Source organism: Triticum dicoccoides, chromosome 2B, assembly GCF_002162155.2.
Source record: "Triticum dicoccoides isolate Atlit2015 ecotype Zavitan chromosome 2B, WEW_v2.0, whole genome shotgun sequence".
NCBI lineage: Eukaryota > Viridiplantae > Streptophyta > Magnoliopsida > Poales > Poaceae > Triticum > Triticum dicoccoides.
The window spans coordinates 184,804,563-184,831,301 of NC_041383.1; the positions used below are offsets into that span (position 1 = coordinate 184,804,563).

Here is a 26,739-nt window from a genome sequence, read left to right on the forward strand (position 1 = left end):
CCCTTTACATTCTTGCAAGTTGCATGCTTTACTTTTCGCTGCTCATATACTCTTTGCATGCTTGCTTGAACTGTGTTAAGATTGCTTGACTTGTTCTAAATTGTTAAAATCTGCCAAGAACTAAAGTTGGAAAAAGTTAAGTTTTTATTTGGTCAAGTAGTCTAATCACCCCCCCTCTAGACATACTTTCGATCCTACAGTAATGATACTATGCGGGACACGATAACGGTGTACGACGCCGGATATGAAGTCTATAACCGGTCCGGCTTCAGCCGTTTTGACTGGTTTGGCTTCTATCCACTTAGTGAACTTGTCGACCATAACCAATAAATATTTCTTCTTATGGCTTCCCCCTTTAAGGGGTCCGACCATGTCTAGCCCCCAAACCGCAAAATGCCAAGTAATGGGAATTGTTCGTAGGGCAGTGGGCGGCATATGGCTTTGATTGGCGAAAAGCTAGCATCCAACGCAGCGCTGTACGAGGTCCTGTGCATCTGCTCGGGCCGTGGGCCAAAAGAAATCCGTTCGGAAGGCCTTACTTACAAGGGCCCGGCCTGCGGCATGATGGCCACCGAGACCGGCGTGTATTTCAGCCAAGAGCCGCCATCCTTCTTCTTCGATGATGCATCTTTGGAGTACTCCGGTGGTACTTTTCATGTATAGTTCCCCTTCATGAACTTTGTAGGCCTTCGAGCGTCGAACAATATGATGGGCCTCGGTCTGATCATGAGGGAGCTTGTTCCTCGTAAGGTAGGCGAGGAAAGGTTCAGTCCACGGGGTAATTACAACCATGATTTCATGGGCTGATGGTGTTATTTCGGTTCCCAAACCCTCGATTATATCGGAATGTGTTCGGAGTCTGGGGGTATGGTCGACTCTGGACCAGTGTTTCCACTCTCGTCCTTCCCACCATGGATGGCTTGAAGAGCCTCTCCACAAACGTGTTGGGTGGGACAGGGTCACGTTAAGTGCCCATGCGAGCAAGGATGTCCGCAGCTTGATTACTCTCTCGAGCCATGTGATGAAACTCGATCCCCTCAAACCGAGCCGATATTTTGAGTATGGCGTTGTAGTAAGTTGCCATCTTTGGATCTTTTGCGCCGAATTCATCGTTTATTTGGGATATTGCATGGTTTAAATCCCCGCGCACTTTGAGGCATTGTATGCCCATGGAGACGGCCATCCGAAGACCATGCAATAGGGCCTCGTACAATATTTGGAGCACATAGCGAACTGTGTCTCCTGTGGAGGATGTTAAGACGACGCCAGCCCCAAGTCCGGCTAGCATTTTGGAGCCATCGAAGTGCATTACCCAGTTTCAATATGTGTCATACTCTTTAGGGAGTTCGGCCTCTGTCCATTCAGTGACGAAGTCGGCCAACACCTGAGATTTAATAGCTCGGCGTGGCTTGTAAGTTATTCGAATGGTAAGAGCTCAATGGCCCATTTGGCAATCCGGTCGGTGGCGTCCCGGTTGTTTATGATATCATTGAGTGGTACTTCAGAGGCCACCGTGATCGAGCACTCTTGAAAGTAGTGCCGCAGCTTGCGGGATGCCATATTGTTTATGATATCATTGAGTGGTACTTCAGAGGCCACCGTGATCGAGCACTCTTGAAAGTAGTGCCGCAGCTTGCGGGATGCCATAAAGACCGCATATGCTATCTTTTGATAGTGTGGGTAACGGGACTTGCATGGTGTAAGGATAATCGATACGTAATATACTGGTTTTTGGTGTGAGAATTTATGTCCCTCTTCACCTCGTTCGACGACGAGCACCGCACTCACCACTTGGTGAGTTGCGGATATGTGGATCTGTTGGGGAACGTAGCAGAAATTCAAAATTTTCCTACATGTCACCAAGATCTATCTATGGAGAAACCAGCAACGAGGGGAAGGAGAGTGCATCTACATACCCTTGTAGATCGCTAAGCGGAAACGTTCAAGAGAACGGGGTTGAAGGAGTCGTACTCGTCGTGATCCAAATCACCGGAGATCCTAGTGCCGAACGGACGGCACCTCCGCGTTCAACACACGTACAGCCCGGTGACGTCTCCCATGACTTGATCCAGCAAGGAGAGAGGGAGAGGTTGATGAAGACCCCATCCAGCAGCAGCACAACGGCGTGGTGGTGATGGAGGAGCGTGGTAATCCAGCAGGGCTTCGCCAAGCACCGCGAGATATGAGGAGAAAGAGAGGTAGGGCTGCGCCAACAGGAGAAGAACTTCGTGTGTTGGGCTGCTCCTTTGCCTCCACTATATATAGGGGGAGAGGGGGCTGCACCCCCACCTAGGTTTCCACCCCTAGGGGCGGCGGCCAGCCCTAGATCCCATCTAGGGGGGCGGCCAAGGGGTGGAGAGGGGGAAACTTGCCCCCCAAGCAAGGTGGGGCGCCCCCTCCCCAAACCCTAGGCGCCTTGGGCCCTTGAGGGGGGGCGCACCAGCCCACATGGGGCTGGTGCCCTCCCACACTTGGCCCATGCAGCCCTCTAGGGCCGGTGGCCCCACTTGGTGGACCCCCGGGACCCTCCCGGTGGTCCCGGTACATTACCGATAAAACCCGAAACTTTTCCGGTGACCAAAACATGACTTCCCATATATAAATCTTTACCTCCGGACCATTCCGGAACTCCTCGTGACGTCCAGGATCTCATCCGGGACTCCGAACAACATTCGGTAACCACATACAAACTTCCTTTATAACCCTAGTGTCATCGAACCTTAAGTGTGTAGACCCTACGGGTTCGGGAACCATGCAGACATGACCGAGATGTTCTTCGGTCAATAACCAACAGCGGGATCTAGATACCCATGTTGGCTCCCACATGTTCCACGATGATCTCATCGGATGAACCATGATGTCAAGGACTCAATCGATCCCGTATACAATTCCCTTTTTCTAGCGGTATAGTACTTGCCCGAGATTCGATCGTCGGTATCCCGATACCTTGTTCAATCTCGTTACCAGCAAGTCTCTTTACTCGTTCCGTAACACATCATCCCGTGATCAACCCCTTGGTCACATTGTGCACATTATGATGATGTCCTACCGAGTGGGCCCAGAGATACCTCTCCGTCACACGGAGTGACAAATCCCAGTCTCAATTCGTGCCAACCCAACAGACACTTTTGGAGATACCTGTAGTGCACCTTTATAGCCACCCAGTTACGTTGTGACGTTTGGTACACCCAAAGCATTCCTACGGTATCCGGGAGTTGCACAATCTCATGGTCTAAGGAAATGATACTTGACATTAGAAAAGCTTTAGCATATGAACTACACAATCTTTGTGCTAGGCTTAGGATTGGGTCTTGTCCATCACATCATTCTCCTAATGATGTGATCCCGTTATCAACGACATCCAATGTCCATGGTCAGGAAACCGTAACCATCTATTGATCAACGAGCTAGTCAACTAGAGGCTTACTAGGGACATGGTGTTGTCTATGTACCCACACATGTATCTGAGTTTCCTATCAATACAATTATAGCATGGATAATAAACGATTATCATGAACAAGGAAATATAATAATAACCAATTTATTTTTGCCTCTAGGGCATATTTCCAACAGTCTCCCACTTGCACTAGAGTCAATAATCTAGTTCACATTGCCATGTCATTAATACTCACAGGTCACATCGCCATGTGACCAACATCCAAAGAGTTTACTAGTGTCACTAAACTAGCTCACATCATCATGTGATAAGACTCAATGAGTTCTGGGGTTTGATCATGTTTTGCTTGTGAGAGAGGTTTTAGTCACGGGTCTGCAACATTCAGATCCGTATGTACTTTGCAAATCTCTAGGTCATATTGTAAATGTTGCTTCCATGCTCCACTTGGAGCTATTCCAAATGGTTGCTCCACTATACGTATCCGGTTTGCTACTCAGAGTCATTCGAATAGGTGTTAAAGCTTGCATCGACGTAACCCTTTACGTCGAACTCTTTCTCACCTCCATAATCGAGAAACATGTCCTTATTTACTCCAAGGACAATTTTGAGCGCTATCTGGTGATCCACTCCTTGATCACCTTTGTACCCTCTTGCCAGACATGTGGCAAGGCACACATCAGGTGCGGTACTTAGCATAGCATATTGTAGAGCCTACGTCTAAAGCATAGGGGACGACCTTCGTCCTTTCTCTCTCTTTTGCCGTGGTCGAGCTTTAAGTCTTAACTTCATACCTTACAACTCAGGCAAGAACTCCTTCTTTGACTGATCCATCTTGAACACCTTCAAGATCATGTCAAGGTATGTGCTCATTTGAAAGTACCATTAAGCGTTTTTGATCTATCCTTATAGATCTTGATGCTCAATGTTCAAGTAGCTTAATCCATGTTTTCTATTGAAAAACACTTTTCAAATAAGCCTATATGCTTTCCAGAAATTCCACATCATTTCTGATCAACAATATGTCAACCACATATACTAATCAGAAATTCTATAGTGCTCCCACTCACTTCTTTGGAAATACAAGTTTCTCATAAACTTTGTTTAAACCCAAAATCTTTGATCATCTTATCAAAGCGTACATTCCAACTCTGAGATGCTTGCTCCAGTCCTTAGAAGGATTGCTGGAGCTTTGCATGCTTATTAGCGTCTTTCTGGATTGACAAAACCTTCTGGTTGTATCACATACAACCTTTCCTCAAGGATACCGTCGAGGAAACAATGTTTTGACATCCTATCTGCAAGATTTCATAAATCATGCAGTAATTGCTAATATAATTCCAACAGACTCTTAGCATCGCTATGAGTGAGAAAGTCTCATCGTAGTCAACTCCTTGAACTTGTCAAAAAACATCTTAACGACAAGTCGAGCTTTCTTAATGGTCATACTTACCATCATTGTCTGTCTTTCTTTAAAATCCATCTGTACACAACAGCCTTACGACCATCAAGTAGTTCTTCCAAAGTCTACACTTTGTTTTCATACATGGATCCTCTCTCAGATTTTATGGCCTCAAGTCATTTGTCGGAATCCGGGCCCACCATCGCTTCTCCATAGCTCGTAGGTTCATTGTTGTCTAGCAACATGACCTTCAAGACAGGATCACCGTACCACTCCGAAACAGTACGCGTACTTGTCGTCCTATGAGGTTCGGTAGTGACTTGATCCAAAACTTCATGATCACTATCATAAGCTTCTACATCAATTGGTGTAGGCGCCACAGGAACAACTTCCTGTGCCCTGCTACACACTAGTTGAAGTGACGGTTCAATAACCTCATCAAGTCTCCAGCATCCTCCCACTCAATTTTCGAGACAAAGTTTTCCTCGAGAAAGGACCCGATTCAAGAAACAATCCCTATTGCTTTCGGATCTGAATTAGGAGGTATACCCAACTGTTTTGGGTGTCCTATGAAGATGCATTTTATCCGCTTTGGGTTCGAGCTTATCAACCTGAAACTTTTTCACATAAGCGTCGCAACCCCAAACTTCTAAGAAATGACAACTTAGGTTTCTCCAAACCATAGTTCAAACGGTGTCGTCTCAACGGAATTACGTGATGCCCTATTAAAGTGAGTGTGGTTGTCTCTAATGCCTAACCCATGAACGATAGTGGTAATTCTATAAGAGATATCATGGTACGCACCATATCCAATAGGGTGCAACTATGATGTTCGGACACACCATCACACTATGGTGTTCCAGGCGGTATAAATTGTGAAACAATTTCCACAATGTCTTAATTGCGTGCCAAAGCTCGTAACTCAAATACTCATCTCTATGATCATATCATAGACATTTTATCCTCTTGTCACGATGATCTTCAACTTCACTCTGAAATTACTTAAACCATTCAATAATTCAGACTTGTGTTTCATCAAGTAAATATACTCAGTATCTACTCAAATCATCCGTGAAGTAAGAACATAACGATATCCACTGCGTGCCTGAGCACTCATTGGACTGCACACATCAAAATGTATTACTTCCAACAAGTTGCTTTCTTGTTCCATCTTACTGAAAACGAGGCTTTTTCAGTCATCTTGCCCATGTGGTATAATTTGCATATCTCAAGTGGTTCAAAATCAAGTGAGTCCAAACGATCCATCTGCATGGAGTTTCTTCATGCGTATACACCAATAGACATGGTTTGCATGTCTCAAACTTTTCAAAAATGAGTGAGTCCAAAGATCCATCAACATGGAGCTTCTTCATGCGTTTTTATGACTTACATGGCAGTGCCACAAGTAGGTGGTACTATCATTACTATCTTGTATCTTTTGGCATGAACATGTGTATCACTATAATCGAGATTCAATAAACCATTCATTTTAGGTGCAATACCATTGAAGGTATTATTCAAAAACCAGAGTAACCATTATTCTCCTTAAATGAATAACCGTATTGCGATAGACATAATCCAATCATGTCTATGCTCAACGCAAACACCAAATAACAATTATTTAGGTTTAACACCAATCTCGATGGTAGAGGGAGTATACGATGCTTGATAATATCAAACTTGGAAACAGTTCCAACACATATCGTCATCTCACCTTTAGCTAGTCTCCGTTTATTCCGTAGCCTTTTATTTCGAGTTACTAACGCTTAGCAACCGAACCGGTATCTAATACCTTGGTGCTACTAGGAGTACTAGTAAAGTACACATTAACTTAATGTATATCCAATATACTTCTATCGACCTTGCCAGCCTTCTCATCTACCAAGTATCTAGGGTGATTCTGCTTCAGTGGTTGTTCCCCTTATTACAGAAGCACTTAGTCTCGGGTTTGGATTCAATCTTGGGTTTCTTCATTAGAGCAGCAGCTGATTTGCTGTTACATGAAGTATCCCTTCTTGCCCTTGCCCTTCTTGAAACTAGTGGTTTCACCAACCATCAACAATTGATGCTCCTTCTTGATTTCTACTTTCGCGGTGTCAAACATCACGAATACCTCAAGGATCATCATATCTATCCCTGATATGTTATAGTTCATCACGAAGCTCTAGCAGCTTGGTGGCAATGACTTTGGAGAAACATCACTATCTCATCTGGAAGATCAACTCCCACTCGATTCAAGTGATTGTTGCACTCAGACAATCTGAGCACAAGCTCAACGATTGAGCTTTTCTCCCTTAGTTTGCAGGCTAAGAAAATCGTCGGAGGTCTTATACCTCTTGACGTGGGCACGAGCCTGAAATCCCAATTTCAGCCCTCGAAACATCTCATATGTTCTGCGACGTTTCGAAAACGTCTTTGGTGCCTCAACTCTAAACCGTTTAACTGAACTATCACGTAGTTATCAAAGCGTGTATGGCCGATGTTCAAAACATCCACAGACGACGTTTGGGGTTCAGCTCACTGAGCGGTGCATTAAGGACATAAGCTTTCTACTGTCCGCATAATCGCTACTGTCAACTTTCAACTATATTTTCTCTAGGAACATATCTAAAACAGTAGAACTAAAGCACGAGCTTACGACATAATTTGCAAAAAACTTTTGACTATGTTCAGGATAATTAAGTTCATCTAATGAACTCCCACTCAGATAGACATCCCTCTAGTCATCTAAGTGATTACATGATCCGAGTCAACTAGGCCGTGTTCGATCATCATGTGAGACGAACTAGTCATCATCGGTGAACATCTTCATGTTGATCGTATCTACTATACGACTCATGCTCGACCTTTCGGTCTCTTGTGTTCCGAGGCCATGTCTGTACATGCTAGGCTCGTCAATTCAACCTAAGTGTTTCGCGTGTGTAAATCTGGCTTACACCCGTTGTATGTGAACGTTAGAATCTATCACACCCGATCATCACGTGGTGCTTCGAAATGACGAACTTTCGCAACGGTGCACAGTTAGGGGGAACACTTTCTTGAAATTTTAATGAGGGATCATCTTATTTACTACCGTCGTTCTAAGCAAATAAGATGCATAAACATGATAAACATCACATGCAATCAAATAGTGACATGATATGGCCAATATCATTTTTCTCCTTTTGATCTGCATCTTCGGGGCTCCATGATGATCATCGTCACCGTCATGACACCATGATCTCCATCATCATGATCTCCATCATCGTGTATTCATGAAGTTGTCTCGCCAACTATTACTTCTACTACTATGGCTACCGGTTAGCAATAAAGTAAAGTAATTACATGGCGTTGTTTAATGACACGCAGGTCATACAATAAATTAAGACAACTCCTATGGCTCCTGCCGGTTGTCATACTCATCGACATGCAAGTCGTGATTCCTATTACAAGAACATGATCAATATCATACATCACATATCATTCATCACATTCTTCTTGGCCATATCATATCACATAGCATACCCTACAAAAACAAGTTAGATGTCCTCTAATTGTTGTTTGCATGTTTTACGTGGCTGCTATGGGTTTCTAGCAAGAACGTTTCTTACCTACGCAAAACCACAACGTGATATGCCAATTGCTATTTATCCTTCATAAGGACCCTTTTCATCGAACCCGTTCCGACTAAAGTGGGAGAGACTGGCACCCGCTAGCCACCTTATGCACCAAGTGCATGTCAGTCGGTGGAACCTGTCTCACGTAAGTGTACGTGTAAGGTCGGTCCGGGCCGCTTCATCCCACAATACCGTCGAAACAAGATTGGAATACTAATGGTAAGCATATTGAACAAAATCAACACCCACAACTACTTTGTGTTCTACTCGTGCAAAGAATCTACGCAATAGACCTAGCTCTGATACCACTGTTGGGGAACGTAGCAGAAATTTAAAATTTTCCTACGTGTCACCAAGATCTTTCTATGGAGAAACCAGCAACGAGGGGAAGGAGAGTGCATCTACATACCCTTGTAGATCGCTAAGCGGAAGCGTTCAAGAGAACGGGGTTGAAGGAGTAGTACTCGTCGTGATCCAAATCACCGGAGATCCTAGTGCCGAACGGACGGCACCTCCGTGTTCAACACACGTACAGCCCGATGACGTCTCCCATGCCTTGATCCAGCAAGGAGAGAGGGAGAGGTTGATGAAGACCCCATCCAGCAGCAGCACAACGGCGTGGTGGTGATGGAGGAGCGTGGTAATCCAGCAGGGCTTCGCCAAGCACCGCGAGATATGAGGAGAAAGAGAGGTAGGGATGCGCCAACCGGAGAAGAACTTCGTGTGTTGGGCTGCTCCTTTGCCTCCACTATATATAGGGGGAGAGGGGGCTGCGCCCCCACCTAGGTTTCCACCCCTAGGGGCGGCGGCCAGCCCTAGATCCCATATAGGGGGGCGGCCAAGGGGTGGAGAGGGGGAAACTTGCCCCCCAAGCAAGGTGGGCGCCCCCGCCCCAAACCCTAGGCGCCTTGGGCCCTTGTGGGGGGGGGGCGCACCAGCCCACCTGGGGCTGGTCCCCTCCCACACTTGGCCCATGCAGCCCTCTAGGGCCGGTGGCCCCACTTGGTGGACCCCCGGGACCCTCCCGGTGGTCCCGGTACATTACCGATAAAACCTGAAACTTTTCCGGTGACCAAAACAGGACTTCCCATATATAAATCTTTACCTCCGGACCATTCTGGAACTCCTCGTGGTGTCCGGGATCTCATCCGGGACTCCGAACAACATTCGGTAACCACATACAAACTTCCTTTATAACCCTAGCGTCATCGAACCTTAAGTGTGTAGACCCTACGGGTTCGGGAACCATGCAGACATGACCGAGACGTTCTCCAGTCAATAACCAGCAGCGGGATCTGGATACCCATGTTGGCTCCCACATGTTCCATAATGATCTCATCGGATGAACCACGATGTCAAGGACTCAATCGATCCCGTATACAATTCCCTTTGTCTAGCGGTATAGTACTTGCCCGAGATTCGATCGTCGGTATCCCGATACCTTGTTCAATCTCGTTACCGGCAAGTCTCTTTACTCGTTCCATAACACATCATCCCGTGATCAACCCCTTGGTCACGTTGTGCACATTATGATGATATCCTACCGATTGGGCCCAGAGATACCTCTCCGTCACACGGAGTGACAAATCCCAGTCTCGATTCGTGCCAACCCAACAGACACTTTCGGAGATACCCGTAGTGCACCTTTATAGCCACCCAGTTACATTGTGACGTTTGGTACACCCAAAGCATTCCTACGGTATCCGGGAGTTGCACAATCTCATGGTCTAAGGAAATGATACTTGACATTAGAAAAGCTTTAGCATATGAACTACACGATCTTTGTGCCAGGCTTAGGATTGGGTCTTGTCTATCACATCATTCTCCTAATGATGTGATCTCGTTATCAACGACATCCAATGTCCATGGTCAGGAAACCGTAACCATCTATTGATCAACGAGCTAGTCAACTAGAGGCTTACTAGGGACATGGTGTTGTCTATGTACCCACACATGTATCTGAGTTTCCTATCAATACAATTATAGCATGGATAATAAACGATTATCATGAACAAGGAAATATAATAATAACCAATTTATTATTGCCTCTAGGGCATATTTCCAACAAGAGCAACATCGGTTCACCAACGTTTGGTGCGGCCAGGATTGGGTTACTTGCTAACAAAGTTTTTATTTCTTCCAGTCCGGTTGTGGCAGCGTCCGTCCACACGAAGTGGTGAGTGCGTCGGAGCAGGCGATATAAATGCCAATGCCTTTTCCCCTAGTCTGGATATGAAACGGCTCAAAGCTGCCACACACTTAGCTAGTTTTTGGACCTGCTTGAGGTCTGTTGGTGTTGCCAACTGTAACAGGGCTCGGATTTTGGCTGGGTTTGCTTCGATTCCTCTATTGGAGACGATGAACCCAAGCATTTTTCCGGCTGGAACGCCGAAAACACATTTTTGCGGATTGAGATGTATGTTATATGCTCGGAGGTTGTCAAATGTAAGGCATAAGTCATCCACCAATGATTCAACATGCTTGGTTTTGATGACTACGTCATCTACATATGCCTCCACAGTTTTGATGATTTGCTTTTCCAGGCATGTTTGAATCATGCGTTGGTAGGTTGCACCGGCGTTCTTGAGCCCGAAAGGCATAGTGTTGAAGCAAAAGGGCCCATATGGGGTGATGAATGCCGTTGCGGCTTGGTCGGATTCTTTCATCTTGATTTGATGGTATCCAGAGTATGTGTCGAGGAAACACAGAGAATCGTGTCCAGCGGTCGCGTCAATAATCTGGTCGATGTGAGGCAGTGGGAAGGGATCCTTAGGGCAAGCCTTAATAAAGTATTTGAAATTGACATACAGGTGCCAGGATTTATCCTTCTTCGGTACCATGACCAAGTTTGCTAGCCAGTCCGGATGTTTGATCTCTCTGATAAACTCGGCTTCGAGTAGCTTGGCTAGCTCCTCCCCCATAGCCTGTCGTTTGGGTTCGGAAAATCGGTGCAACGTTTGCTTGACTGGTTTGTATCCTTTCAGTATATTGAGACTATGCTCGGCCAGTCTTCGTGGGATACCTGGCATATCCGAGGGGTGCCAGGCAAAGATGTCCCAGTTCTCACGCAGGAATGCACGTAATGCGGCGTCGACTGTCGGATCTAGCTGTGCCCCAATGGAAGCTGTCTTCTTGGGGTTTGTCGGGTGGACTTGAAATTTGACTATTTCGTCTACTAGCTTGAAGGAAGTGGATTTGGGTCTCTTATCCAGGATTACGTCATCCCTATCCACTGTGGAATGGAGGGTGGTTAATTGTTCGGTCACGAGGGCCTCGGATAAAGCCTCGAAGGCTAGAGAGGCAGTTTTGTTTTCGGCGCGGAGTGCTATGTCTGGATCACTGGTGACAGTGATAACTCCATTGGGCCCGGGCATTTTAAGCTTCATATACCCGTAATGGGGTACGGCTTGGAAGCGTGTGAATGTGTCTCACCCCAGCAGGGCGTGATACCCACTATTAAAAGGTGCCGCATGTAAGAGTAACTCTTCGGACCTATAGTTCTCCGGCTTGCCGAATACTACATTGAGTTTGATTTTCCCCGAGCATCTTGCTTCCCGCTAGGGATAATACCTCGAAAGGTTGTGTTACTTTGCTCAATGCGACTCCTGTCCATTTGCATTTTATTGAGCGTGTCTTCATAGATGAGGTTTAGTCCGCTGCCGCCGTCCATTAGCACTTTAGTGAGCCGAAAGCCATCCACGATTGGGTTTAGAACCAAAGCGGCTGGTGCCTGGACTGAGTGGGATCTTGGTTCGTCATCAGCATTGAAAGTGATTGTCGTACCGTTCCAAGGATTTACTGCTGCCACTTGGCAGACTTCGGTGATGTCGCGGAGCGCCCTTTTGGGCCGATTATTTGATGAAAAGGTCTTGAAGACTGTGAATACTTTGAGATCGTTGTCCTCCGAAGAGTAGTTCTCTGGGGTGTTGTTGGTGAGGATACCCTCGCCACTCTTGGCCACTCGCCGGAGTATCCAACATGCTTGGAGGCTATGCATTGGTTCGGTTATCGGAGTCATGTCAATTTGACAGGGCTTGTCAAGCTATTCCTTGAGGACAGTTCTATGCCCCATAAAGGGCTTGATTTTCTTATCCACGGGTGATGATTAGGTGCTCCGCGAGGGTGCATCCTTTTTGCCCGTCCGGGAGATGGCCTAAAGGCATGTGGTTCCCAGCGGGCTGTCTGGGTTTTCCACGCGCTTTCCATTGCGCAATACTTCTGTACTATGTGTGCCAAATCTGCAAAGTGCAGTACACGACGGCGGTTGAGGGCATTAAGGATTCCCTCATTTGTACAATTGTTGCAAAATACCGAGACCGCGTCATCATCGCAACAATCTTTGATCTTGTTTTTAACAAGGAGGAATATGGCCCAAAAGTGGTGGACTATTTCCTGAGGCTGCTGTCGCACGTACATTAAGTCGCATATGTTCGGAGGACCGGGATTGCTTGGAGAATATTGCTTGTGGTGGGTGGGAGGGCTTGAATCCGAACCCTGACCCATTGTGAAGTCCAGACTCTAAAGAATTTCCGAGGTTACAAGCCCGGGCTCCGGAGCGTCCGGTGAGTTCTTAGGCTCAACGCCCGATTCTATGTTCGGAGGACAAGAAGTGTCCTCCCGAGGGTGAGTGTCCGGCTCTTCGAGCTTGGAAATCCGAACATACCTTGTTCTCAACGTAGGAGAAGAGTTATTGTTAGCTTGTTCCTCCACAATTGCCACCAGATGGGTGATCGATGGAGATTTGATTTCTCTCTGATCGGGTTTAAGCCCAATCTAATCATAGTCGGTTGCGACCCCCAGGGCGGCGATGCGATCTAGCAGTTCATTTAAGGCTAATACATCTGCCAGATCCATCTTGCCGGAGTACTCAGGGCCTACGCGGAGGCGATTTTCGGTGACAGGCTGGGCTACCTTTGGCTTAATGGCCGAACGAGTGCCCATGGTATAGCTGCCAAGCCGAAGGGTTTTCCCTCAAGCTAGGGCTCCTCCAGAAGTGATACTGTCCTTGATGACAAGGCGAGCCATCAACCCTTCTATCGACGGCACAGAGGAACTCTCAATGAAAGCACCAATGTCGGTGTCAAAACCGGCAGATCTCGAGTAGGGGTTCCCGAACTGTGCGTCTAAGGATTGAAGGTAACAGGAGGCAGGGGACATGATGTTTACCCAGGTTCGGGCCCTCTTAATGGAGGTAATACCCTACTTCCTGCTTGATTGACTTTGATGAGTATAGGGATTACAAGAGTTGATCTACCTCGAGATCGTGATGGCTAAACCCTAGATGTCTAGCCTGTATGATTGTGATTACCACTATGGACTACGCCCTCCGGTTTATATAGGCACCGGAGAGGACTAGGGTTGTACAAAGTCGGTTTACAGAGGAAGGAAACTATACATCCGGACGCCAAGCTTGTCATCCACGCAAAGAAGAGTCCCATCCGGACACGGGAGAAGGCCTTCTGTCTTGTATCTTCACGGCCCATCAGCTCGGCCCATGTCACATAGGCCGGCTCCCCGAGGACCCCATAATCCAGGACTCCGTCAATTGCGAAAAGTCGGATACAATTCTTTTACAGAGGAAAGCCGATGTGTATTCTTTAAGGAACCCGCCTTGCAATGCCGAAGACAATCTGAAGCGCTGAATATATCATCATTGAAGACTGGTTCAGGGGCTACTGTGGGAGTCCTGGATTAGGGGTCCTCGGGCGTCCGGTCTATTGATGTGGGCCGGACTGATGGACCGTCAAGATACAAGCAGAAGATTATCTCTCGTGTCCGGTGGGGACTCTCACATGCGTGGATGGCAAGTGTAGGTGTCCAGATATTTTATTCCTTTTTGTAAAACCAACTTTGTACAACCCTAAGCCCCTCCGGTGTCTATATAAACCGGAGGGTTAGGTCGGAGGCAAGATCATAACAATACTGCTAGGCTAGTTATCTAGGGTTAGCCGAATCGATCTCGAGGTAGATCAACTCTTGTAACCCCTATACCCTCAAGTATAATCAAGCAGGAGTAGGGTTTTACCTCCATTAAGAGGGCCCAAACCTGGGTAAATACCGTGTCCCTTCTCCATTGTTACCATTGATCTTCAGACGAACAACTTGGGCCCCCCTACCAGAGATCTGCCGGTTTTGACACCGACAAGAGGGCGAAACGAGAAGGTGCGGCGGCCTAGCTAACGGAGAGGTTCGAGGACATCTTGTCGAAGAAGGAGGAGGCATGCGTGAAGCGCTCGAACCTCAAGGAGGAGAAAAAGGCGAAGAGATTCAAATTGTTGATAGAGGCGACTGACAACAAGGTCAAGCTCGAAGAGAGGAGGACCATGATCAAAGAGAGGAAGGTCGCACTCGAGGAAAAGAAATTGGAGACCACCGCCAAAGTGAGGATGCCAAGATGTTGACCTTGAATCTGGACTCTTTGGACGCCGATACAAAAATGATCGTGCAATCCGCTCGCTACCAGATGTTGTAGTTGTCAATTGATAGCAGCGGGCCATGAGGACGAGGCGGATGCGGACGCAGAGGCTGTCTACGCAGCGGCGACGACACCCTGATTGGGAGCAGACGGCTGGGATTGCCGATCCGGTAGGGCAAATAATTGCATGGACTACCGGGCTAATATTTTTTTGGATTCGGGCATGTAAAAACTAAGCATACTCCCTTTCTCTGTTGTTATTAGGCATGCAATCCGGCGCGCCGTGTGGATCAGTCTAAATTTGAATTTCAAATTCCCTTTACTGACAGATATATATGCGATAGCATTGTATGGCGGCATTTCGCATTCGTGTCCATGAACGGATGCGGGAGGAAATTTGCGGGCCGCCGTTAGAAATGCCCTAACCAAGCGACGGAGAAAGCTCAATGCAAGGTGACTTTCACATGTGTTTGCTTGCTAGTACGTATAGTACTTTGCTTTGCTCATCCCTCCCAAAACAGAAGCATGCAACAACAGGTAACTCTCGCGTAAAGCCAGGAACAAGTACCACTAGCACTACCACAAGCAGAAGCCATGAGCATACACTACTACATGTCCTCTTTGCATTTATTTATAGGAAGATTTGCATCCAAAGAAATTGTCCGTGTACGTACGGTGTACCCTCAGCTTTCAATAACGCCTGTTTGCACCAAACCAACGGTACGGCGTCCTTTCTTTTTCATAGATAGGATCGTGCATACCACATTCGTACCGCCAGTACCATACCGTCCTTGCCCCGAGAACAATTGCGTGCTCACGCACACACTGTTACACTAAGCACAAGACACGCCGGAAAAAGGAAGATAAGATCTGTTTACCAGACAAGTGAACCAAACCAAACCATTTCCTGACAGCTCTCTGCCGCTGTCTACCAACGCCGATGTGGTTCGAGAGCCAGAAGATGTGTCTGCATGCGCATGGCACTGTGCCGCACAACCGTATTTCATCTTCTTGGTCGTCGTCATGATGCATGAGACAGGGCGCGCGGCCATGGCAGGACACGTGAGCTTAACTAAATGGCCGCCGGCCCGCCCGCGCGCTCCCTTTATCTTTACTCCTCGCCTCGCCTCCTTTGCCCGCTTCTACGCCTCCGCTTTTCGGCCCTCTCCCTTTATTTTTTATTTTGTTTTCGCTGCCCCGTAATCTATGTTGCGCGTGGACCCCATATCAGTAGTACGGGAGGAGGGAGGTTTAAAGCCGTTGCGTTGCTTTGGAGGATGGATGATGAGGTTGACGTCGTGCTGGGTCGGGTCGCGCATCGGGCGGCGTGTGACGCACACTGACACAATGGGACGCGGCTCGTCTGCCGTGCCTTCACGCACGGCAGAACTGCCGTACGGGCCACAATCGGCCGTTCGTTCACTGCTTTCTCATCCAACGGACCTCTGCTACCCCACCAACTTGCTTGTTTCACTATACTCTGAATCTGCTCGCGCCAAAAATTGTAGCAGTGAGGATGTAAGGTCATCACCGCATGGGTTAGAAAAGTAGCCGATCATCAAGCTGATGCGTCCTCGTTGCTATCGAGCTGCAGCCACTGCGTCGCCGTCAAACCGCCGCCGCCATCGCCGCGTTACATCCAACGGAGCCGCCGCCGCCATTGCCGCGTTACATCCAACGGAGCCGCCGCCGCCTCACTGTCGAGCTGCAGCCGTTGTGTTAACATCGAGCCACCGTCGCTGCCATGTCAGTCAAGATGCCGCAGTTGCATCACATCCCATCCTTTCTCTAGTCCTATGAAGTCTGAATTGCCCCAAATTTGGTAGTGGCCTGTAGTCATGCCTGTTTCTCACCCCAAAAATTGCAGGTACAGCCGTTCCAAGCATAGTCTGTAGTTTTATCAGGGAAACTGAAGAGCTATTGCAATTTTCACCCCTAAATCAGCCAAGCACTCTACTAACAGAGTACTGAAATTTGTAGAACTGAAACTGAAGTGCTACTGCAATGTTTAGCACTGAAGCATCCAAGCATGCTATTTGTATTAACAAAGTACTGGATTTTTTAGCAATGAAACTCAAATATTTTTGCAATTTTGAGCATTGAAACTCAAGCACCAACAGAGTACTATTACTACTTATATAAATCCCCAAAATACCATAACACTGAGAAGCCACATCACATGAGTGCATTTCACAGAACTACTGCTAAATGGACTTTTCACTGCATCCAAATGAAGAGAGCACTTCCTTTAATTATCAAAAGAAGTCGTCACGGCAAAGGGCTTCAATGTCTTCGACTCTAGAAGTCTGCATTACAAAAAGTAATTTCATCACAATGTACAGCTGCATTATTGAACGTACTAGCAGAACACAATTTCAGATCACACTTACCGTCACCAAATCGGTAAAACTAGGTGCAATATAATTATCTGTGAAACAATTACTCCCGGTCACATTCTGGTTGCTCCAATACTCATTGTTTTCTATGGTGTGCGATTGTGATGGTCCAATCCCATCTTCTCTTTGCTGAAACTAAAGATAACAAAAAATTTCAGCAAAGTTGTAGTTTATATTTTAACTAACAACAAATTTGTAGTATATAAAGAACATACCTTAGGTAATTTCTTTGCTCTCTTTACTTCAGTTTGTCCTTTCTTTGGAGCCCCTTTCTTCTTGTTCTTATGTTGCTTGTCAATCCAGTTCAACTTTCTCTTTCTAGTTTTCTTCTTAGGAGATTTTTTCTTTAGGCGTGCAGCAGCTAAGTGCTCATTTGATTCTTCATGTACCACTTGGGTGGAACATCCCTCCATGTGGTTACTTTGATGGGCATTTTTCATTCGGCCTAGAAATTCCTTAGTAAGGCTATCAAGTGCACTTTCAAGCAGAGTACAACATTCTTCGGAGGGAGCTACTTGGGTGGCCAAATTCATAAACTTGCGATTGAGAGATTTGTAGCGCTGATCAATATCGAACATTGGGTTCTCAACAACATTCCTCCCACTTCTGTCCTGAATAGTTCCACACCGTGCTTCTCTAGTCCATCTCTTCAGAATATAATGTTCTGGCAATAACTTAATGTTCATCAAATCAAGAACTTTTATAGCATGGGCACACAATATACCGATTCTCTCAAACTGGCCACAGCTGCAGGAAGCTGTTTGTTCAAAAGGATTCCCAATAACTTTGCATTCATCTTCGGAGCTGATTGTTATGGCAAATTCATAGCCCACATCTAGTTGTTTGGTGAATGATGCAATGGATCTCTCAAATTCTGCTTGAAAACTTTCAAATATGATAGGACTGTAGACCTTGCTTGCCTGGATCAACATGGGAACATTCATTTTGACCCTAGGTAATAACTCCCTAGACTCATACTCTGAATTCAACTCAGCATCACGTTTCACTTGCACGGCCCTTTCAAAATGTTTGAAAAAACGAAGAATGTCAAGATCTGCTTTTAAGTGGTTCTTGAGGTCATTATTTAGGCTCTCACTTAGTTGTGTGCTTCGCATTCCCAAGGTGAAAGCATCCATCATAAAACATTCAGCCCACTTCTCTTTTACCTTATAGATGCTATCAAGCCAAGTTTGTTTTTCTATTTTACCTCGCATGGTGTCAAAAGCTTCCTCAAATGTTTCCTTGTCTCGGTACTCATACATGCAAGCACTGAAGTCTGCAAGAATATGTGGTTCATCCTCCTCCTCCTCCTCCTCCCCCTCCCCCTCCCCTTCAACCTCCTCCTCCGCCTCCTCCTCCTCCTTCTTATGACAAGATAAATGTTTGATGGCATTCTGCATTATGTGAAACGTGCATAAACCATGCCGTGCCATTAAAAATACATCCTCAACCGCATTTCCCATTGCAACATCTTGATCTGTATATATAGTTCTTGGATGCTTCTGATTATGTGCAAAGAGAAAAGTTTCAAATAGCCATTTGAAAGCCTCATATGTTTCACTATATAAAAGGCAAGCACCAAATATAACAGTTTGTCTGAATTGATTGAACCCAACGAATACACCAAATGGCCTAAGTTCCTTGTTGGTTCCAAATGTTGTGTCAAAAGTAACCACATCACCAAAATGAGCATAATCAATTAACATTTTTGCATCAGCCCAAAATATATTTGTGATCTGTTCTTCATTGTCTAGCTGTATGGCATATTGGAACGATGGGTTTTGGGCGACTTTATCCTGAAAGTATTTTAACATACTCCCAGCTTCACCATACATTAGTTCCCTTTGGCGCTTAGTACGTAGGTGATTTTTGTGATCCCTACGTATATAGCCAAGAACAGATGGTCCACCAACTCGACGACTAGCACACTCATACGCAGCTTTTGGCCCAATACCTGAATCATCTGCAATTTCAATCTCAAAAGCTTGAATTTCAGATATCTTTCGCTGTGATGGCAGAAAGTGGCATGTTTCTTGCAACTGCATAATGTGGTTGTGCTCTAGAACAAGATCGGTTACTTCATAATTTCCCGCTTCTCTGTTTATTGTGAGACCCATGCGAGCTAGACAACCGGTTCGAATCTCAGCTCGAGGTTCCTTAATATGCTTATCTCTTTTGTCTTTTCCTCGATGGCCTTCCTTGCGACAAACAAATCTGCACGACGTGATTGTCCGATCAAACTTACTTGGGTTGAGGTATCGCTTTCTAGTACCAAATCCAACTTTGCCCCCATAAGTAACCCAGAATGTCCATGCTTCATCGACAGTGCCGAATTTCATGCCCATCTGTGGTACCCAACTTGGTATGGCACTCGATCTATAAAAGCCAAGACTCAATTTGCATTAGTGTACTGGACATAAATAAATAACTGTAAAAAAGAGCTGTAGTATTTTTACTGCATCTCACTTACGTATTCAGACTGCCATTATCCTGGTGATCTCCCTCGTTTGTGCTTTCCATTGGAAAACAGATGTGGGATGGCTCCACCAATTGACTAAGTGGCAATAAAAACCAAAGTTCTTCAGCAATACAGAGGAGAATGTACAAGGAAGAAAATCAGCTAAGCATCAGTTTTGAAAAGCAAATTAGGAGATCGATGATGAGTTTTTGATTTTTACCTATGGCGATCGAACGTGACTCCTCGCCTTAGATCGCAACGTGTACGCGCAGTTTGGAGCCAGCTTTGTTGGATGTGACACAGCGGCGGAAGCTGACGGCGACGCTGCGATTGCAACTTTGTTGGATTCGGCGGCGGCGGCGGCTGCTCGACGGGCGACGCGGTGGCGGCTGCTCGACAAGCAAAGCCACGGCGGCAGCTCCGTTGGATTCGATGCGGCGGCGGTGGTGGCAGCAGCTTGGCACGATCGCGGCGGTGGCAACTCAAGGAGAACGCATCTTGGTTGTGCCGATTCGTGCGACGAGCACCTCAGTCCTCACCTTGATACGCGGCGCAGCAATTTTTGGCGCGAGAAGGCCAGGCGGCGGACGTGATTTTGGCGCCTATTTTATTAACAGCTCCCGCTAATTCGGTTCGCTTGTTAGTGGGGTAGCAGAGGTCCGTTGGATGAGAAAGCAGTGAACGAACGGCCGATTGTGGCCCGTACGGCAGTTCTGCCGTGCGTGAAGGCACGGCAGACGAGCCGCGTCCGACACAATGGAGTATTCTTCTGTTGCTCTTTTAATGACCGGGATTAAGATACTACCACCACTGCACACAATTCTCTACTGTGGCACAGTAGAGTAGCTTCTTCATGCAGGCAGGCACGCGGTGGGATGATGCAGAAGAAGCGCAGGCTTCTCATGGATCTTGACCTTGACCGCATAGTTTCGCATGGATTTGATTTGATTTGTTTGTTATTATTGCTAGGATTACTTTTTCTGCTAGGTGTATTTTACAGTCTTGATGAAAGAAAGCCAATAATGCTCTTCTTATACAAGATTGGGAGGGAGGAATAGACATGATGCCAAAATCCAACGAGAAACGGGGCGAGACTTGGGACCCCATTCCACTCAATTCAATTCAATTTAAAGTGGACACAAAGCTAATCTCCGGGCACCACAGCACGTACCGCCCAAAATAAATAGGGCGTCCAGCAATTGGCATAAGTGCAGCACAAGCTAAGGACGGGGGTTGCTTTCGGCCGCGGCGATTTACAGACAACAACAACGTCGATAAACCTCATTCATTCAGTTGTTTCCCACCCCAATCTCCTGACTGTGCGCAGCTGTTTTCGAAAACAAGTCGGGAGATCTCGTGCTCCACCCGAAAAGCGCAAGCGAACAAGGGCGACAGCGACTAATCCGGCCAGTCTCACATCGGCTGGAAAGCAACCCTCTCCAGCTCCAGCTCCAGTCCCGGCCAAAATTTAAGCCCCATCCCCAAAAGCAAGGATAGGGATCCATGGCTTAATCGCCGCCATCGAAACCAAACCTACATCTAATCGAAGCAGAAAAAAAGGGCTAGCCGCGCTCTCTCGCCACCCTCGGCCTGGGCTCGGGGTCGGGGTCGGGCCACCATTACTCCCACTCCACCTTCCCCGTTTCAATTCACTCCAGTCCAGTCCCCACACTCCAACTAAAAGCTCGCTCTTTCCTTCTCTCTCTCTCTCCTCTCCGCCATGGCCGCCTACTCTTCCTCCTCCTAGCGCGCGCCCCACCGCCAGCAGCGCGATCCAGATCCCACCCGGCGCCCGCCCATGGGGGGCTGCCACGCCAAGCCGCGCACCCGCGACGCCGACGGCGCATCCCCGCCGCCACCCGCGCCGGCCACGCCCCCGCCGGCCTCCTCCACGGCGCCCGCCACGCCGGCCTCCAAGAAGCACTGGACGTCCTCCCCCTTCTTCCCCTTCTCCACGCCCAGCCCCAGCCCGGCGCACCACCTCTTCTCCTCCTCCGCGGCCTCCCCGAGGACCTCCTCCAAGTCCCCCGCCCCGGCGGGCTCCAAGTCCCCGGCGCCCACCACCCCGGCCAGGCGCCTCCTGCGCCTGCCCTTCCCGCCGCCCTCGCCCGCCAAGCACATCCGCCAGGCGCTCGCGCGGAGGCACGGCCCGTCGCGCCCGGCGATCCCCGAGGAGGGCGGCGACAGCGACGGCGGGAGGGGCCTCGACAAGGGCTTCGGCTTCAACAAGGGCTTCGCCGCCAAGTACGACCTCGGGGACGAGGTCGGGAGGGGCCACTTCGGCTACACCTGCGCCGCCAGGATCAGGAAGGGCGCGCGCAAGGGGGACGCCGTCGCCGTCAAGGTCATCCCCAAGGCCAAGGTGATGACCTACCTGCAACTTCTGCAAACGCTTTTTTTCTGAAAGTTGATGCCGCGCTAGTTTAGATTTGTGAATTTCTGTTGGATAATGCGCTACTCTCATGACTTTTGTGCTTTTGAATGATGCCGTATAAATGTCCTTCATATTTTGTTGAACAGAGAAAGGTAAAGCATGTTCTCCTGAAAGCAACTACTCACTAATCTAATCAAAGTTTTTGAGAACTGGATGCATGCCTGTTCATTTCCTAAGAAGCGTGGCCCCTTCTTGTCTACAGGAGTATAGTGAGTAGATGTGCCTTGTTACAGGTGTTCCCTGACATCATGGGCAGGGTTCATGTACTAACATGCTATTGATCCACATCGTGCATTGTAAAAAGAATATCTAATTTTATCACATGCATCGTACCTGTATATAAGAATAATATGGATTACGAGATCTTCTACGTTCAGCATTGTTGCATGGCACGTACTAGGTAACATATTAAATTATGTGCTGTAAAATATTAAATATGCCCACTTGAATGATGAGATCTGAGCAGGTCCTGTCATTTTTTGTTATGGAGTTTACACTTGATATTCCGTAACTACTTTGCCTATTGCTCTTTTATCGCTGTGCCATCTGGTTTAAGCTCTCCATGGTTGCAATCTCCGTTATTTGGGTCACCACGTTTCAGTGCTTTACTTGAGGATTAATACCATCATTTTGTCATAGCTAGGCATGAACTTAGTTCCTTAGTCCTTGTATGTACATTTTTTTAGTATCATCTGAAGTTGCTCTAATCTCTTGTCAGATGACAACATCCATTGCTATAGAGGATGTCCGGAGGGAGGTGAAAATTTTGAAGGCTTTAGCAGGGCACAAGAACTTGGTTCAGTTTTATGATGCATATGAGGACAACGAAAATGTCTACATAGTCATGGAGTAAGTTCCAGTACCTTGATAGTCACAATGTGTTTTGACCTCAATTTTACATGCTATGAGGATGCTCTCCTTAAGATGTCAAGTAGAGTAGAGTAGCTTTTTGCCCTCGTTATCAATACTCTCAACTACAAGCATAGAAAACAAACTCACTGAATAATCAGTTCCAGTTTATTAACCCAACTTGAATAGTTTTCCACAGTCCCTTTTTATTAAGATTCTTTGATCTACTAATTGTTGGTGCAGCAATAATTACCTTTCAGAAGCATATAAATGTGTTATCTTGTGTGCTTAAAAACGTCTTTAACAACCATATGTTATTTCATCCATATGTCTGGACGGTTAGTTACCTTTTCAGTTCTTAGGTTAGTTCTTGTTCGTACGTTAGTTACTGGCAGTTTAAATAATCTGGTAGCAGTTATCACTTGATAATGCATGATGAAAATGAACATACATTAATGTCATTTGGGGCAGCCACACTGTTTCAAATATGCTTGCAGTGCAACTGGATACTCTTTTATTTTTCCGTCCAATTGCCCAAACTTGACAACAAATATTTCGCCAATAAAAAGGATTTCCAGATATGGCCAAATCCAGATGATGTCATTACTACAGGTCGTTGAATGTTGTCTTATATTAGACATCTTTTTTTTGGCATCTATGTTTAGCTTCTATACCTTCTGCTGATGGTGATCCCTGTACGCTATATTCTGGATTTCAAATGCCATGCACTCTGTGTTTAGTTTTTTTTAATATTTAACTAAAAATCCCGTTGTTTAGGTTGTGTGAGGGCGGGGAGCTTCTGGATAGAATACTTTCCAGGTAAGCTACAAGTAAACTTACATTATGGTATACAACATTATGGTTTATTACGAAATACTTTAATATAGCTTATGTTTTGCATTCATTTTAAGTAGAGGTGGGAAGTACTCCGAGGATGATGCAAAGTCTGTCCTGGTCCAAATATTGAATGTTGTCGCTTTTTGCCACATCCAAGGAGTGGTTCACAGGGATCTCAAACCAGAGGTGAAGTGCCTTTTCAGTTTTACCTGCATCTCATCAGTTGTCATCATTACCATGTTTGAGATATTAGAAAGTGATGATTTAAACAGCGCTGGTAAACAAGCCATGTCTTTTAAGGCAAATGGTGATGGTTACCTGTTTCTACTTCCAATGTTCGAACCTCCTTTCCGAAAAAAAATTACACTATTTCAAGAGACGTATAATTTGTTCATGGCATTCCTTAGATGGTTTATTTATTGTATTGCCTTTGTCTTCTCCTGTGAATAAGATATAATTTTACTGTTATTGTATTTGACATTGCAATGGATTTCTAAAATGTTTGTGTTTTTTCTCTTCAGAATTTTCTTTTTACTTCGAAAGATGAGAACTCTCAACTTAAGACAATTGACTTTGGATTATCAGACTTTGTAAAACCAGGTTAGTTTCTTGCTCATCAATCTACATATCTGTTGATTTGTACTCCCTCTGTAAAGATAATACTACCCACTAGCACTTTTTTAATGCAATGTTCTAATACCTTATGCAGATGAGAGACTAAATGATATAGTTGGAAGTGCTTATTATGTTGCTCCGGAAGTTCTACATAGATGCTATAGCACAGAAGCGGACGTATGGAGTATAGGTGTCATTGCATATATCCTCCTTTGTGGCAGCCGCCCTTTTTGGGCACGCACTGAATCTGGCATATTCCGTTCTGTTCTCAAAGCTGACCCCAGTTATAATGAGGCACCTTGGCCTTCTCTAACTCCAGAAGCAATGGACTTTGTTAAGCGCTTGCTGTGCAAGGATCCACGTAGAAGGATGACTGCAGCACAAGCTTTAGGTGAGTTTCAATCTGTCTGTATGGATCGAATTTAAAACTTACATTGCTAACTCCACCTTATATTATGTTTTTCAGGTCATCCATGGATTAGAAATTACAATGACATCAAGATGCCATTGGACGTCCTTATATTCCGTCTTATCAAAGCTTATATTCGTTCTTCATCATTACGTAAAGCTGCTCTGAAGGTCTGCATTGATAAAACCTGTTCTGATTTTTCTCCTGTTATTCCACAAAGATATATGTGTTGCTTCTTCAAATTTGGACTTGCTTCTATACAGCATTTTTCTACCCAGGGCTTTGAATGGTTGTGCAGTAACCTACTCCCTCCGTCATTGTGGGACGGAGGGAGTAGTATTTATCATTACATGCATACAATTTCCGTAAATGTTTTTTCGGGAGCCTACTTTTTGTACCATACCTTCATAAGTTCTAGAACGAAATGCTTGGACAGTTATGTTTTCTTGCAATCCTCTCCTGTTAAAATAACTTAAAAAGGGGATACCACTTTATTTGAAATTCAAATTTGTGTTCTCAAGCTTTTCTTTTGACACCCATGCCTGATCTCTTTTACTTTTCTCTGCAAGCTGCAGCCATTGACGTATTTTTCTTGATCCACTACAGGCTTTATCGAAGACTTTGACTGTTGATGAGCTTTTCTATCTCAAAGGGCAGTTTTCCTTATTAGAACCTGACAGAAATGGATGCATAACTCTAGATAATATCAGAATGGTTGGTTCATCATAGAGCTCTGATATGTTCTTTCCCATACATTTTGAAGCTACGCTGCTGACTCTTCCTGTTTCATCCTCTTCAGGCCTTAACAAGAGAAGCCACGGATGCGATGAAAGAAACACGAGTTCAGGAGATTCTTGTCTCGGTACCTTACTTATGTTGTTGATCTTAAGACATCATTTTCCTCCAGCACAAATTGTACTCACTGTATACCTGAATTGTCTTTTCAGTTGAGTGCTCTTCAGTACAGAAGAATGGACTTCCATGAGTTCTGTGCAGCTGCAGTAAGTGTTCACCAGCTTGAAGCATTAGACAGATGGGAGCAACATGCGAGATCAGCTTATGAAATTTTCGAGAAGGATGGCAATCGAGCCATTGTAATTGACGAACTAGCTTCAGTATGTCATGTCTTCCTCTCCACCCACGTTCATTTCCTAACTGATAAAAATTGGAGTCTCTTCACACATTTCCTGTGGTGTTTCAGGAACTGGGTCTCAGCCCCTCGGTGCCGCTGCACGTTGTTCTGCAGGACTGGATCCGGCACACCGATGGGAAGCTCAGCTTCCTCGGGTTTGTCAAGTTGCTGCATGGCATGTCCAGCAGGTCCCTGTCAAAGATGAGATAGCTGTTGATAATCTCTAACGACAGTACAAATTCATGCTGCCCCAGCCCCAGCCCAACTTAGCAAGCAAGGCCAAGACTGCACACTGAGGTCGACACGACACGAGCGCTGCCTGCGCTAGAACCCGCCTGGTTTTGCCACTAATTTGAGTATAGAGTTCTGTTTGCGGTCGCCCGTGTACTTATCATCACCGTCCTCTTCAAAGTTCATCAGCATCGTCTTTGAGTAGGTTAGGAAAAGGAAATTTCACCCGTGTCTCGGCAACATGTGATGCCTCTAACAGTCTCTTAGAATAGCCCGCCCAGCCATGTCCTGTCGCTGTGGGCAGCGTTGTAAAATGCCCCCGTTCATGTAACTGGAGCAGAGTCACCGTTTTGTCGTCAGTGTGCCGTTATATTGATTGAGTTGAAGATGCTTGAATTTTGTGCTGCTCATCCGGTTTTTGTTTCAACTTTCTTACTTGTTGGAAACGATTGTTTTGGCAATGCTTCACGATGTATTGATCGGTGCAAAGTGCACGTATATATGGAGTACAAAGTGGGCCACAACCTCAACTATACAAAGACTAGGAGGTGGGCCATACTATACAATATAC

The 26,739-nt window shown here is 46.1% G+C and overlaps 1 protein-coding gene across 1 annotated transcript; it reads left to right on the forward strand.

Annotated features, from left to right (window-relative positions):
• Positions 1-21,244: 21,244 nt before the first annotated feature.
• Positions 21,245-26,578, forward strand: LOC119362954 (CDPK-related kinase 5-like). The gene is made up of 11 exons (XM_037628235.1): positions 21,245-22,023; positions 22,814-22,944; positions 23,722-23,763; positions 23,859-23,967; positions 24,303-24,381; positions 24,491-24,787; positions 24,863-24,975; positions 25,412-25,519; positions 25,605-25,667; positions 25,753-25,920; positions 26,007-26,578. The coding sequence occupies exons 1-11, from the start codon at positions 21,460-21,462 to the stop codon at positions 26,145-26,147; spliced, it is 1,815 nt and encodes a 604-aa protein (XP_037484132.1). The 5' UTR covers positions 21,245-21,459; the 3' UTR covers positions 26,148-26,578.
• Positions 26,579-26,739: the final 161 nt, after the last annotated feature.

What these genes read in the sequence shown, in the direction of transcription:
- LOC119362954 (XM_037628235.1), top strand. Translation starts at nt 21,460, where the DNA reads ATGGGGGGCTGCCACGCCAAGCCGCGCACCCGCGACGCCGACGGCGCA. An exon ending in AGGTCATCCCCAAGGCCAAG is followed by an intron (nt 22,024 to 22,813) that starts GTGATGACCTAC and finishes ATCTCTTGTCAG; the next exon opens with ATGACAACATCCATTGCTAT. An exon ending in TACGTAAAGCTGCTCTGAAG is followed by an intron (nt 24,976 to 25,411) that starts GTCTGCATTGAT and finishes GATCCACTACAG; the next exon opens with GCTTTATCGAAGACTTTGAC.